The 14,787-nt window shown below is 39.6% G+C and overlaps 3 protein-coding genes across 3 annotated transcripts in view; 1 reads left to right on the forward strand and 2 right to left on the reverse strand.

The window, feature by feature from the left end:
- Window positions 1-14,787, reverse strand: part of LOC126565727 (60S ribosomal protein L38) — a 205,588-nt gene that overhangs the window by 185,321 nt on the left and 5,480 nt on the right. The gene's annotated exons all lie outside the window — the stretch shown is intronic.
- LOC126564104 (probable serine/threonine-protein kinase DDB_G0282963) overlaps window positions 1-14,787 on the reverse strand; it is a 160,469-nt gene that overhangs the window by 99,303 nt on the left and 46,379 nt on the right. The gene's annotated exons all lie outside the window — the stretch shown is intronic.
- On the forward strand, window positions 493-12,332 carry LOC126560654 (uncharacterized). Its single transcript, XM_050216612.1, has 19 exons — window positions 493-558; window positions 621-645; window positions 744-931; window positions 1,232-1,548; window positions 1,647-1,878; window positions 2,054-2,081; window positions 2,902-3,070; window positions 3,161-3,339; window positions 3,401-3,429; window positions 3,503-3,636; window positions 3,725-3,788; window positions 6,625-6,790; window positions 6,896-7,050; window positions 7,137-7,294; window positions 7,368-7,435; window positions 8,524-8,686; window positions 8,815-8,920; window positions 9,125-9,230; window positions 12,055-12,332. The coding sequence occupies exons 1-19, from the start codon at window positions 493-495 to the stop codon at window positions 12,330-12,332; spliced, it is 2,631 nt and encodes an 876-aa protein (XP_050072569.1).

Below are 14,787 nucleotides of genomic sequence, written 5' to 3' on the forward strand. Positions count from 1 at the left end.
CACATCGAAATGATCAATGGCCTATGAACATAATTGCATTGCTAAACCATGTAAACTGCGTTTTTATCTTCATTACCATCCATCAAAGATTCGTTGAATGATTTGAACAATGTCCATACCAAATGCACAAATGCAAACTGTTCGCAATTTGGGTTGTAGGTTTAAATTAGTTTACAAAATTAATTTCACTCAAAATTGTAACTCCATTAACCATTTGACATCAATTCCATTCATGTGCTTGTACACCTGTCCGTTTGACACTGCTATGCGTATGTTTTGGTGCCGTTCGCAGCGTATAAGTATAGCATTTTAATTCATAAAATATAGCAAGTCTTTATGAGGGACGATGTGAAAAACTAGTCATAAGATGAGCATGGTGCAGTAGCCAGCAGCTAGCAGCCACAGTTGCACGGATGACAGAACACTTAAAGTATATATATGGTAGCTGTTCAAACGCTACCGGTAGCCGTATCACTTTAAAATGACATTTTAATGGAGGCTTTTAGCAAAAGCTTCAATCTACTCCTGATGGTCTACACGGTGCTGATTGTAGGCAGGGTAAATATGATACAATTTTATTTTAAGCTAGCTTCTAAAGCCCCATTTTACTCTTCTTTCAGGTTTTTGCTGTGGAAGAACTTTACGGTAAGTATGGTTGTTCTTTTTTTTTCCTATATTCATAAGTTAAGTTGCATGAGCTTACCCTTCATTATTTTCTTTTGGGCCACTCGCGCACATCCCAGGGCTAATGGTTACACCGATGCGCAGCGGTCAGCAGCTAAAGTTGCACGTCTGGTGGAACTCCACTTTGCCAATCGGTACCGGCTATGTCGTTATCGTAACGCATGTCGATTCCGAAAAATGCAACCTCAAGGATAGCCCCTTTCAAAATAATAAGCACATTAAATGTGCTCCAATCGTAGCTAGCACGGTAAGCTTTTAAGTGCGATATTTTAATACAGTGCTTATCGGGATAGAAATGACGCTCTGGCAAGTTTCTATTTCATATTTTCCAAAGTACACAATCAAAACATGTATTAAATGAAATATGTAATTGTTTCATTTAACACACGCTTAACTCGATTTAGCAAAACATTGGAATAGCAGCAAATAGGAATAGCAAATTGCAGCAGCGTCGTATTAGCTAACCGACAATCACTGTAAGCCTGTCATGCGAACAAAAACACACACATACACATGTACCACTTTTGTGCATATTACATATCTACAGGAAAATATCACCGAAGTTGTAATCCCCTCCGACGACAGTGGATACGTGAAACATGCCTGCCCGATCCAGCTGCACTGTTCATACTCGTTAGTGGTGGAAACGATGAGTTTGTCCCACAAAATCACGGACCTAATACAAGTTCCAGACTGTGTGGATGGTTTATGCTCATGCCATTACGCAGAACATTTGCCTGCGCTCGTTAACACATCCGCCACTATTAGCAAAACTAGCAGTCAGCTGATCGTTAGCTGGACGCTTGGTGCATTCGACGTAACGGAGCTACCGGACAACGTTACGCTTAAAGCGATCTACATTGGGTACGCTGTTTACTTCTACTTCTTTACTTCTTGAAGTAAACCTTCTATCTATCGGGAGTTCGCATTAAACTTCCAACCTTTTCGTTACACAATTGCAGTGTTCGGCGTGGAACGAATAACGATCTTGGATGGGGTGGTCAACATTCCAGCATGAAGGAATTAACCCTGCCCATTGACTCCAGCACGCACAGCTTCGATATCAACGAGTTTGCCGGCAGCAAGTTTATCTTTGTCGTACAGCTAAAAGTAATAGATACCAGAGACTGCGAACGTGCTGCTGTACCACTGCGTGGTAATATGTTTGCGAAATATGTTGTTTGCCTCGAATATGTAACTCATACGCTTGTTTTTAAAACATTTCTTTCCCTTTCCGGTCGTGTGTGGTATGGGTGTGGCGTAAAAAATGTAGTGACACTGCCCGAACCGGAGCCGCAGGTATGTACGGAATCTTATCTGTTTGTGTGTCACATAATAATTTCGACGTTTTATTCTCACAATGTTTTAGTTTCCCGAACCAACTGTGGGATTGAAAGGTAAGCTAACGTTTGACGAAGAATTTAAACAGGTTTTGCTGCTAATTCTATGAATTGTATGCCCACTTCACTGAACAATTTCCCAGTGCTCGAATAAACTGTACCAATTTTGTGCTGCAGATTTATTAGGAACCATGTATCCGATGGAGACGCCTGGTACTTGGTAGCAAACTGTTTCAGGGAAACTGGATGCTCACGTGGCACTGTGAACTAAACGAAACGAAAACGAAACTTGAAAGCCGTACTTTATTCACTACAGAAGTACATGGAATGTCTTATAAAATGTAATTTTATCAGCTAATGTCGCATCATTTTAACGACACGAGTGTCCAAAGCTTTGGCTAATTTATTTTCACACACGAACAAATAACTAATTGTCCACTGCTGTTTAAAATCGTCCACAGACAAGAAGTACAGCATGAAAAGAGATCCCAACACTTGCCCGTAGAAGTGACTTGCTGTGCCAAATCTACGGATACCAATTATTTATTCCCGTTTTCATTCTACGCCGTATAATAACATTCAATATTTCGACATGAAAAACAGGTTCGCAGCTTAGCGTTCACTGTTCTGTTAAATTTTTCAGAAAAAAACTATTATTTTTAGCCGGCACAGTGGTCTCCGACTACGGGTAAAACAATGTCAAGAGTAATTAGTAATCGCAGGCCGGAACCGCTCAAGGTTGTAGAGCCAAAGAAAAAGAAGATAAACTTTGAAGCAAAACTCTCTCGATTCAGTTGAAGAATGTGTGTTTAAATGACCAATCACCCATTTACGAACTAATTAAAACTTTTATCCTACGCTTTGCTCTACATTCTAGCCACATGTACCAATGATACCAGCTGCGAGTGTGACCGTTTGAATAGCTTCCCCGACTACCTGCTTGCTGCACGACTCGAAGGGTCCGAAATAGTAGTGACATGGCGTCCATTAAAACCCGTTACCTGGCACCGGACATCGTTAACCGATATGGTTGGACTGTCACTAGCGTAAGCATGCTCAAGGCATCAACCGAACATCGGCACCGATTGGGTTTTGTCGTTCTATGTTGTTTTTTCGTTAACTCATTGCATTTTAAGGATCCGTGCAGAGGGAGCCGATGAACTGCTATGCTCTGTTACCGTAGATCCCACCACCAGCACTACCCACACATTCTCTGTAGATCAATTCGCACCGAACCATGGCACTAGCTTTCTGCTAACATCTTCCTTCATTGACGCCAACAATCATTGCGAGCGCACAATGCCCACGTACAAATGTAAGTTTACGTGGCTCGTTCATGTTCTTGCCATACAATTAATGTTATCCTATTCCGACAGTTCAAACCCATTCTCCGAGCTCTATATTGGTAAGTGAAGTGCAGGTTTTCTTAATTTTCTAAACACACGTATTATTATTACCATTTGTTTTTTTTTCAAAAGCTTCCAATAGTATTCGTTCTGCTGGCAGTAGTCATTACGGTAGTGGTTGCTAGTTGCTTATTTATTTATTACAAACGTAGGACCAAATGCCGATGGAAGGCTAATAATTGGAGAGGAGTTTATGTGCGTTCAAGGTAAAGAATGCAGCATTTCAGAAGGAGGCTTGTAACTTATTAGCAACGCTGTATTTAATCGATCATTTTTCTCTCAAACTTTTTACAGCGCTGATCATCATCCACAGCTCGCAATGGAGGAAAATAGATTGTACATAGATATGGAAATTTTGGTAAGTGCTTTATTTTTTTTTTCGGGTTACACAATGTATATTCTAAAACTAGGGTAGGGGAGGAAATTATGATAAGGAGTCATTAGAGGTAAGGGATTTTTATGGAGTAAAGGTAGTGGACTCTAGGAGGCGAGTTCGGAAGGGTAAAATAGGAAAGTTGAAGTCGAACAGTTCGTGATCTCTATTGAAAGAGACGCAACATCTTAACCAAGGATCATTCTGACCAAAATCCGAACGGCGGGAAGGGATAAATATGGGTGATCTATCATGAAGTCGACGAGAAGGGGCATACAGGGGTATAGAAAATAAAAGTGAAAGAACGTCCTATTCAGAGAAAAGGATACATGCGATGAAGTAGGACTGCGCGTTGGGTTTAATATCTTAAACCCAACATACGGCAGCGGAGAGAATATGAGGGCACAGGAACGGTGTAGCCGTGTAGAAATCTAAGGACAGCGAGGCGTGTAGACTTTCTCTGAACCCTCTGATTCTCTGCATAGCGGTTTCTCGGGCTGGGGTCCACACTACGCTTGCATAATCCAGAACGAAGCAAACTCAGCAACAGTACAGTGCCTTTAAACATGAAGGATATCTGATCTCAGAAGACATGCGAAAAATTAGGCCTAGTGCTCTGTTAGCTTTATTAACTACATGGTTTATGTGTTCATCGAACGAGAGTCCCTCATCGAACCAGACCCCAAGATCCGTCACGGTGGTTACTCTACGTATTTGAGTGCCGCATAAGGAGTAGTCCCATAACTGCCGACCAGCAGAAGGTCTCCCGAAATAGACGACACAACATTTAGGGGGGCAGAGCACCAACCCATTGTTTAAACACCAAACACAAATGTCACCAAGAGAGCGTTGGAGAGATCGACAGCCGGAAGACGAAGACACGGGCAGAAAGATTTTGATATCATCAGCAAAAAGAAGGTGTCCATCAGTTGGAAGAACATTGATGCAGTCATTGATGAATAGGGTAAAAACGATAGGACTAAGTGCACTTCCCTGAGGAACGCCAGACAAGCCCACAAATGATGAAAACAAGTGTTCCAATTTGGCTGCATAAGATCGATTCTCAAGAAAGGACCCGATCCAGGACAAGATTGGTCCTCAAAACCCAAGTTTCTCCAATTTTGCAAGCAGTAGATCATGTGGCAAACTATCAAAAGCTGCTTTGAAGTCAGTATATGTAGTGTCTACTTGACGTTTACAGACAATGTTGGACATAATAACAGACACAAAACACATAAGATTTGTCGAAGTAGAACGTTTGGGCATAAAGCCATGCTGGTGCGAAGAGATGCAATTAGACACTACGGGAAGGATAAAGGATTGAACAAGGGATTCACACAGAGTATATCTCACATTTCGTGCGGTCTCGAAGTCTTCTGGATCTCAGCAGACGGTGAAGGCCGTAGTAGGCACGATTCCCCTGCACAATGCTTCTCCGGATTTCGCTGCTGACATCGTTATTCGAAGTTACGACAGTCCCAAGATAGCAGAACTCCTCTACCACCTCGAGGTTGTCGCTGTCGACTAAAACGCTGCTTCCCACTCGAGCTCTATCACGATCAGAGTCTCCGGCAAGCAGGTATTTCGTCTTCGTCGCATTGATCATCAATCCAATTCTTGCTGTTTCACGTTTCAGTCGGGTGTACGCCTCACACAAGCCAAGAAATTGCAGAAACCGGTAGAGAATCGTGCCACGGATATCGTTGTCTAGCCCCGCGCTCCGTATGACACCTTCCAAGGCTATATTGAACAGTAGACATGAGAGTCCGTCCCCTTGCCTCAGACCCCTGTGAGATTCGAACTGCACCCCATTCATGGTGGCCTTTAACAGCCGGATCAGCTTTCCAGGAAAGTGGTGTCGCTGCATTATGTTCCATAGCTCATTTCGATCTTTGGCCGATCGATCGATCGAGTAGGCCGCCTTGAAGTCGATAAACAGGTGGTGCTTAGGGATCTAGCGCTCTCGGTACTTCTGGAGGATCTAAAGTTTGCACACCAGTTCCTTTTCTTGTTTTTTGATTAAATACATGTACACATGACCGTAACCATGGCCTGCTGAACATAAGAATACAAGTTTTTTAAACTTATTTTCGATGGAAACCAAGTTGCATTATTTAGCGTACTGCTGACAATAACAATTCATTCCTAAAAAATTTAACAGATTGCATATATTATGTCAACAAAGGTAGTCAAATAATCTTTACAGGTTCAGATTCAATACTATAGTACCAATGTATGTCTTCATAAATCATATAAATATGCACTGTAAACAAAGGCTGCGTCCTGAAGTCGTCTAACACGCTACTAAAATCTACAATCATTTGAAATCGGCCTCAAATTTATATTAGATGTACACGTTTTTTAGGTATAAGATATAAGTTGGTACAAAACATGTCTGCTCACGCTTTTAAGTATGTGTTCCCGATCGCCAAATTTGGCATCGAGCATCCGGAGTTCAAGTCCTATCCGAACCGTTCTCCCGTCGTGAAGACTGACGATCTAACTACGTAGTACTAGTAAGTGTATTGGGCTCACATTTGATGGCCGGCATGAACTGGTAGGACGTAAGGTCAAGAAGAGTTTAATACTGCAAAAGTGATGGTTATTCCATCTACTAACAATCCCCATGCACCTAACAACTGGAACGTTTTCCGATACTGTATCATTTAACCGCATTATACTGAAGACTGCTGAATACTGCTGAGTCGTAATCGAGATTTTATTACGTTTATTTATGTTTTACAATATTTTTTTTATCCGATGCGTTGCTCATGATGCTCTTGAATCACACTCAATATTGTATAAATAATTTTTTCCACAGAATGCTCGAGCACGTGGTGATGCGGATTATCTGGAAGTACCACACTCCTGTCTTCGGATAGGACGAGAGATTGGAAAAGGAGCATTCGGGCGCGTGTTTATGGCTAGCGCGGTTAAGCTGCCAGCTTTCAACGGACCAAAAATTGTTGCCATCAAACAGCTAAAAAGTGAGTACGTCGAGTGACTACGACAAGACGACGCGCCGAATTCGTTCTGTATGAAAACCACTGTACATACGAATGTTCTCTATTGATTGCTTTTGCTCAAACTAGAATGTTCATCGAGTGATGAGTTTGATGAGTTTCTTGATGAAATCGCAATGATGAAAAAGGTCGGCAAGCATCCCAACATCGTTGCACTGCTCGGCTGCTGCACCATCAAGGAACCGCTCACGATGATAATGGAATACGTTGGTTGTGGTGATCTGGTACAGTATGATCGTATTGTTTTGTTGACTGGTTACATTTCTAACGGTTTACCTTATCGTATCCGGTTTCTTACTACACTTTGCAGTTAGAATATCTTCGCAAAATTCGTGCAAAACATTTAGCGAAAATTCATCAGTTGGAGGTAAGCTCACAGCTGGAAAATACCAACTCCGCCCAGAATACGGCACCGGCAAACAACATTTTCGGTCCGATGGTGAAATATTTGGACCTATTACACACGTCGTAAGTATGAGGCACGGGTCGGGGAGTTTTTATGAGTTTGACTGAGTGCATCACCAAGTACGGTTCTTTGCAGAAGTTCCACCTCGGACGCATCCTACATAACGCAGACAGACACCACAACCCGGCCATCGGTAACAGAAAGTAAGTCTTAACCTGCCGTTGAAGATTTTCCAACGTTATATTTTATATGCGCAACATTGCACAATTTGTGGTTCCTAGATACCGTTCATGGAAATACAATCTAGTGGCAGGGTACAGTTAACACCTAAATTCCATGGAAAACAATAACCGTTACTCCGTAGCTCGATTTTCCTGCATATTCTTGAACTCGTTGTCATATGGTTTTATATTCATTACATCATTAATTTTATCATTTCCCATAATCATGTGGTTTTTGTTTAGATTTTTTTTTATAACAAACAGCTTTGCTGCTCATTATCTCCATGGTTCAAATTTTCTACTTGCTGTTTCAATTTACAATTTAGAGCTCGTCCACACGAGAGTTTTTTGTCATGCATAGCAAAGCGTCGTTCTTGCTGTAGAGATATGAAATGTGTGTAGATATTCGAACTAATCCATGAATTGTTTGCGTTTCCTACCATAGTTGGTGAAATGGAATGATAAAAGCGACGTATATTCGACCGAATTGCCGAAATGAAAGGCTTTAAGATTCGATAAATTTGATTTATCCACCCAGGCCGTTCTAACGTAATAAAACAAAAAACTAACCATAACACAGTGTTGGTAAATACTTTTGAATCGGAAACCGACTCTGCCCGGGATGAGGCAAAGAATAATGTTCATTGTTTCAGTCATCACACACGGTGTTGACGCACCGGCATACTTAATGATAAATAAATAAATCAATACTTTTCTCGTGATAATTAAGAATTGAAACTTCTTCTCATAACACTGTAAGGATGGAAAGAGAACTTATGCACGGACAGCGCAATGTTCTATCAATCTTTCAACCTACGCTCATTTGCATTTCAAAAGTTTGCCAAAATTTGAGTTAAAAAATATGAAAACTTCTCTGTTAGTGTGGATATCGCTCCATTCTGTTATTGAAGAATGATTTCACTTTTATCAATGCGTCATGGATCGCAAATGTGGGTTTGATAAAAAAAATATTTTATATCTGATCGAATAAATAAGCTCTCATGTAGAATGTGAGAGCTATTAGAGAAATAAACCACATACACCTTTTTTCGTTCCGTTTCTCGTCGTAGCCACCTACACCATGCTGAGCGGTACAATTGGCGAAGACGATAACAAGTCAACGCTTGGCAATTGTTCGCTAGAGTACGTGCTCGATCACAAGGAATTGCATAATTTTGCTAAACAAATTGCCTGCGGTATGGAGCGTCTGGAGGAGCTGCAGATTACCCACCGGTAAGTGGCGCGGGAAGCCCAACCAGATTGTACTGTAGAATCACCACCTCAATACGTGCGAGAAATTGATCCGTATCAGCTGGCCAGGCATTATAGCTCGTGTGTGTCCTTATTTCTCACCCCTGCAGTGATTTGGCCGCACGTAACATACTGATCGACGAACGAAAAACGCTAAAGATATCGGATTTCGGTTTATCCCGCACCGGGATCTACGTCAACACCAGGAACAAGAAGGTATGTTTCTCGCCCCGTTTTGATGAATTTTCGCCAAGCACCAAGCGAACTCAATCCGAGTGCCAACCATCTGCCGGTACTTGATAGTAGCCCATTTTTTTATTGTCTACCAGTTTTCACTTTCACTTTCGCTGCTATCACTTGCCGTTGCGAGCGATTATCGCTACGCTACCGATTTATGTATCATGTCGATCTACCCACCAGGTTCCGTTACGTTGGCTGTCTATCGAGGCGATGCGTGATAATCTGTACTCCAACAAAAGTGACGTCTGGGCGTTTGGCATCGTGCTCTGGGAGATAGGCACTCTAGGTACAGTATTTTACTGCTTTCTTGTACATCGATAAACGGATTTGATGAACATGTACACCCTAAGTAAAATGCATTCAACAACCAATCGAGTGTAACATGAAATATCTATTAAGTTGTTCGCGAAAAAACACAAACAATGGTGAAAAATTTCACCATTTTATGCTTCCCAACTATCTTGCTTGACCTATTACAAATATTTTTTTTGCAATACTTTGCTTTAGGTATTTACTGAAACAAATAACACAAAATTTAGATTCAAGAGAGTGAAATAGTTTATACAAACATACTGAACCGTAATAGCTCCAGGGGCCACTATTCTGGGAGCACAGTATCCACCTGGGAACAAATTGTGTCTGGCAGAAGATACTGCTCTCTATGAGTCAGTTTGTACCGATGACAAAAAAAAAGGGAAAAAAGCTGGTCTCTTGATGATGGATACCATCCTCGGATATTACAGGCCCGCTTACGGTACGGAAGCTTCAATTCTGCTTTGATGGTGTCAGGATTTCCTTTTGGTAACAGCCTTGTGATGTATGTCGGCTGTAGATGACATGTTGGGTTTGATAAGTTAGCTAGCTATTGAAGAAGCCTTAGTGTATGTTATACACATAGACATGTTGAAGCAACCTGTAGTGCTTGCTGGGAATTAATGGTCATATGAATATCTGTATTAATGCTGGCAGCAATTTTTCATTCTCATGCCAAGCGCCAGTCTATGCGGAAGCATACTGTCTATAACATACACACATCTGTTGGATGAGATCTTTTTTTACTATTTCCCTACTTTTAAACAGCACATCTCGCCTGCACAAAAGATCTATTAATTCTGGATACTGGGAAGCTTTCTATGGATTGCTACTGCCATACAGCATGTGTGGAAACCCGCAAAACTCTTTCATACATCCAAACTGTCGGATGATTTCTTTTATATATTTTCCACTCGTTCGTGTCGTTTCGCCAGTTAAAAATCTTTATGTAGTAACACACACTCTTTTTTGAACCAATTAAGTTGATGCTTTCTTTGATAAAAAGGTTTGTTAATTGACAAAAGGCCATTAAGATGATGCTTTCTTTAATAAAAAGGCTTGTTCCGTAAACGTTGGCACCATTAATATTTTTGATAAGTCTTCTGGCTTCACTCTTTACTTGACTTGCTTTACTTCCACATGTTTTATAACATTAAAATTATACTTCAATTTCAACAGTTCAGTTTTACACCACATGTCTGCAATTGCATTATGCATTTTTCATAACGAGACAAGATTGCTTCCGGTAAGCTGCCAAATGGTTTTATATGCATCGTGTTATGATTTATTTTTAAAAACAACATCGCCGTAACCTTAACATCTAAATCAAGAGAGACGTAAAACAGCAGACAAGCAAAATGCTTTGGAAAATGAGCTTTTTGCAAGTTTTCTTCCCGGCACGCCTTAATGGGCTTACGAAGGTTTTAAACTCGTTATTTTTCACGAACATTCACATTGAAGAACCGCATCCGATACGATGTGCTGTGATGCTATGTGTACCGTTAAATGAAAACAAAATTCGACGGCTTCCGGGCAGGGCACGACATAACATATCAATAATGGATTTGTCGTAATTAATTAACAACATTTTTGGTGTAAAAACTACCCTCAGCTTGTGGGCATTCTAATTCTTCTAAAGACAAGTAGAGCATTCCTAATACATCGTTATTTCAAGAATTTTCTCTCCAATGGCTTTGCATGCCAAACACCCCCTCCCCCAGCAGCATCAAGAGCTTCCAACATTCTTTTTATTCATACCTAAAGCTGTGTTGGTAGGTAGAGATGTCCGAGGCGGCAACGGCGCCGATCTTCATACGGTTCTCACCCGGATCCGGATCGATTCTTGTCTGCCAACCCAAACGCAAGACTGAGAGTATCCAGCTTAAAGTTAAGGAAAGCCTGTAAATGGTGGCACATTCCAGGAGCCCTCGGGGTTTTGTAGCCAAAAGAAAGAAGTTAAAACTATGCTTCAGAACTAGGGCTTCGTAAAATTTTCCCCCAAATGCTTAAACTTATTGCCTCATAAAAAGCATTTCCTTGAAACAATCGTTATAGAATGGCGTGCCAAACAGCATAAGATGACATAAAAAACGTTACAATTACGTTTTCTACTAGAATCTTAACCAATGAAACACACGAAACTCACAGTTCTGCTACACTTTTGTCCTTCAGAAGCTTTAAGATGATAATAATAGAATTAGCATAAAAAAGTTAGAGCTTTTGTTGGCATCGTTTTGTTTGCCGATTTTCTGTCCCAATGCAGTAGAAAACTCTGCCACCTAAACCATCATCATTTACGCTAATCCACTTTGGTGATGGAATAAAAATTGGGCACTTTAGCAACATTATCGTGAGAAGCCGTCAATGTAGCGTTTCTCTTGCGCGAATGTTTTTATGGATTTATATCACTTTTCTACTTGCACCATTCAGCTGGGCTGGCCATATCACCTGTACGCATTTTCCACAATCTATCTGTAATGTAAAAGCAAACAAATTTCTAGACTTTGATTAGATTTTCTTTAGACTTTTCTTGTTAAAATAAATAAATAATTAAGACTAGATCTAGACACAATTAATAGATCAAAAACAATAAAAAAACATTTTTTTAGAGTAATTTTCCGGTACTGGGTGTATGGTTTTACACAATCGAATTGTTTGAATGAATAAAATTTCGAATTTTGAATTTTCTTTAGGCATCCAATATATTTTATATACAGATTCCTTTTTTTTCCCAGAGTGTGCCACCAAAGCCCATTTGACAACAAAATCCTTTTTTATTCTATTTTTTACTTCGAAAGGTGGCTACCCATATCCATCCGTTAGCAACCACGAGCTCTTTGCCTATCTGCAGGAAGGTAAGCGACTGGAACGCCCGGAAAACTGTACACCGGAAGTGTACGATCTTATGCTGCAGTGCTGGCGGGAAGACCCGAACGAACGGCCATCCTTCCAACAGATTTCGAAACACCTGCAGCCACATAAAAAAATATACATTGATTTCAATGAAATCGAACCTACGTACGTTTTTCCACCGACCAGTGATCAGATACGATTGGCCATAGCGAACAATAAATGAGAACTTTGCAAGTGTACCGTGCCGGTGTATTGCATTCATGTGTGTATGTCATGTTTTGCTATCTTTTCTTGTACTACATATTAATTTGCCGAGACCGGCCTACCTTCCAGCGCACTGTACAGACCATACCAACATTGCAGTAATGTAAAACAGCCATTCGAAACAGCCATTTGAACTGAAATAATTATACAGTGCGTAACAGAGCAATACGCCGCTAGTTTTTAGAGGATAAAAGGAAAAGTTGAAGAGATAAGTTAAAGTAATGTTTTGCAAAAATACGTTTTCTTATTTTTACGCACACTATTACATATGTTTTCACTGAATTGAAAATTACTTCATATATATTAACCATAAAGTCATGTACGAAAATAAAATATTTTCTCTGCAAATCATCATTTTAAAACTCGGTAAAATTTACAGATAGTAAGCAAGCCTTCCGAATGATGTTTTTTTAACATCAACAATTTTTTTCATTTTTTTACATAAGTACTCATGTCATAAGCAGAAGCTAAAGAAATGAGCTTAGTGAGAAATAGGCTTTTTGTTATATAAATTGCTTGAAGTCCGCTGTGAATTACGAAAACATATTATGTTTGGATTTTTATTCTCTACAGCTTTCCACAGCACCATCATTTTTACCTACCACGTCAACTTTGTCCAATTTATTTAAAAAAAAAAACCCTTAGTGGCCTTACTGTTTTGCTACGCACTGTATAGCTAATTGTTCAGCTGTACCCCGAGCTTACCTGTAACGGAAGACGAGTTTATTTTATAAATGTAAGAAACGAGCAATTTTTGCACCATTCCATAAGGGCACTTTTGCCACTGCAGTTAAAAACATTTACAAAAAAAAAAAGAAAAGAAAAAGAATAGAAACGAAACAAGAGCAAAAACCTATTGCAATGTTACCTGTTAAGTGTATGCCGATGTAATTGTTTTAACATCATGACTGTGATAAAGTGATAAAATAATATACATTTTTAGAGTACTATTTGTTCAGCCTGCATGGCCATACTATCGACCACCTTCTAGAAAAGATCAAATGGATGAGAGTTGCTCCTTATATTGCTATTTGTAAGCAACGTTGAGTTATAAAACCTGTCCCTCCAGGCAGAATTATAGTAAAATTGCTAATTAGCTAACATTGGAAATAAATATTGATTGGAAACCGGAAGTCAATGCTTTAGTGTAATATCTGTAAGGAGAAAGTTACTTATTTATTGTTAGTGTTGCAACATTAGGTTAAAATGTGCGAAAATTTACTAAATAACAATAGTTTTCCTTTAATAATAGGTTTTTGTTTTCAAGCAATGAGACCGAACGGTCCCTATCAAAATGATAAAAAAAATGTTTTAGTTTTCTACAGAAACTTTGTTTTTTTTTTGTCTAATAATAAAGAACGGCCAGGTCGTAATGATCAGAAACAATGGTTTCCAACAAAATGCAAGTAAGCTATTTTGAACAAATCTAAGTACACTGAACAAATATCGGGATGCAAATCAAGTGTAAAAGTAGAAAGTATTTTGTTTTGTTCTTCAAATAAACTTAACTTAAGTAATGTTGCACAATCCGCCACATCGAACAAACGAATGAATATATGAACACTTTTAATGCAAACTGTCAAGTTATACTTATGGGTCAAAATTTACATATGCTTTAACGAAGTAGTGCAAACGATTGTCTCTTGCATAGCATATGAAAAGGATACATTGTAAAAATCGTACTTTATGGAAATTTAACTGTCGGTTTTATGTAAAGACGGAATAAAGTGTGACTGGGTACAAGATCAATGGGTTTACAATTATTGGTATCCGAAAAAAAGCATGAATCGTTCGATGGTTTAAACAGAATGTAATTAACCTTTACCATGTGTGTCAAACAACATATTACATAGTTTTTATTATAGTTTGTGTGCATTGCCGTTCACAATTTACAGATACGATAACGATACATGTTTTTGTATGTTTATTTTATTTTTTTCTAAAGGATCTAGTTAATTTGATTTTAACTGGTTTTTTTTCACTCTGGCCACGTGTGAAATGATCGATGGTGTACGTTTCCATAGAAAATAATTTATTAAAACATTAATTTATTCAACAGTTCATTTATTATTATCACTATTATTCTGTATATTCTTCTCAATACTATCTATTCAACCTACCGTAAACTACTGGTCTACACTAGCAATATACGAGGGCTGACAATAAAGTAAGGTCTCCAACGCTGCAACTTCACCGGATCACGCGCTAGGCGAAATCTGGCAACACCGCCGTGTTCCTTGGTTCCCCCACTACCACTTTGCTGCTGGGTCCTAACCCACCTCCTTCGCCGACCGCTCAGTCTTGGCGGAGCAGCCGTCAACGATGGAGGTACCCCTCGCGTCAGCGTCCAAGTGCGAATTGCGTTCTGTAATACGTTTTTTTAGTGCGAAAAAGGTGACACCTATTGAAATCCA

This window comes from Anopheles maculipalpis, chromosome 3RL (assembly GCF_943734695.1).
Source record: "Anopheles maculipalpis chromosome 3RL, idAnoMacuDA_375_x, whole genome shotgun sequence".
NCBI classification, from domain to species: Eukaryota; Metazoa; Arthropoda; class Insecta; order Diptera; family Culicidae; genus Anopheles; species Anopheles maculipalpis.

Coding starts and splice junctions, on each gene's coding strand:
- LOC126560654 (XM_050216612.1), top strand. CDS start 493: ATGGAGGCTTTTAGCAAAAGCTTCAATCTACTCCTGATGGTCTACACG. Junction 1,879..2,053: donor ATGTTGTTTGCCTCGAATAT/GTAACTCATACG, acceptor ACAATGTTTTAG/TTTCCCGAACCAACTGTGGG. Junction 3,071..3,160: donor ATGGTTGGACTGTCACTAGC/GTAAGCATGCTC, acceptor TTGCATTTTAAG/GATCCGTGCAGAGGGAGCCG.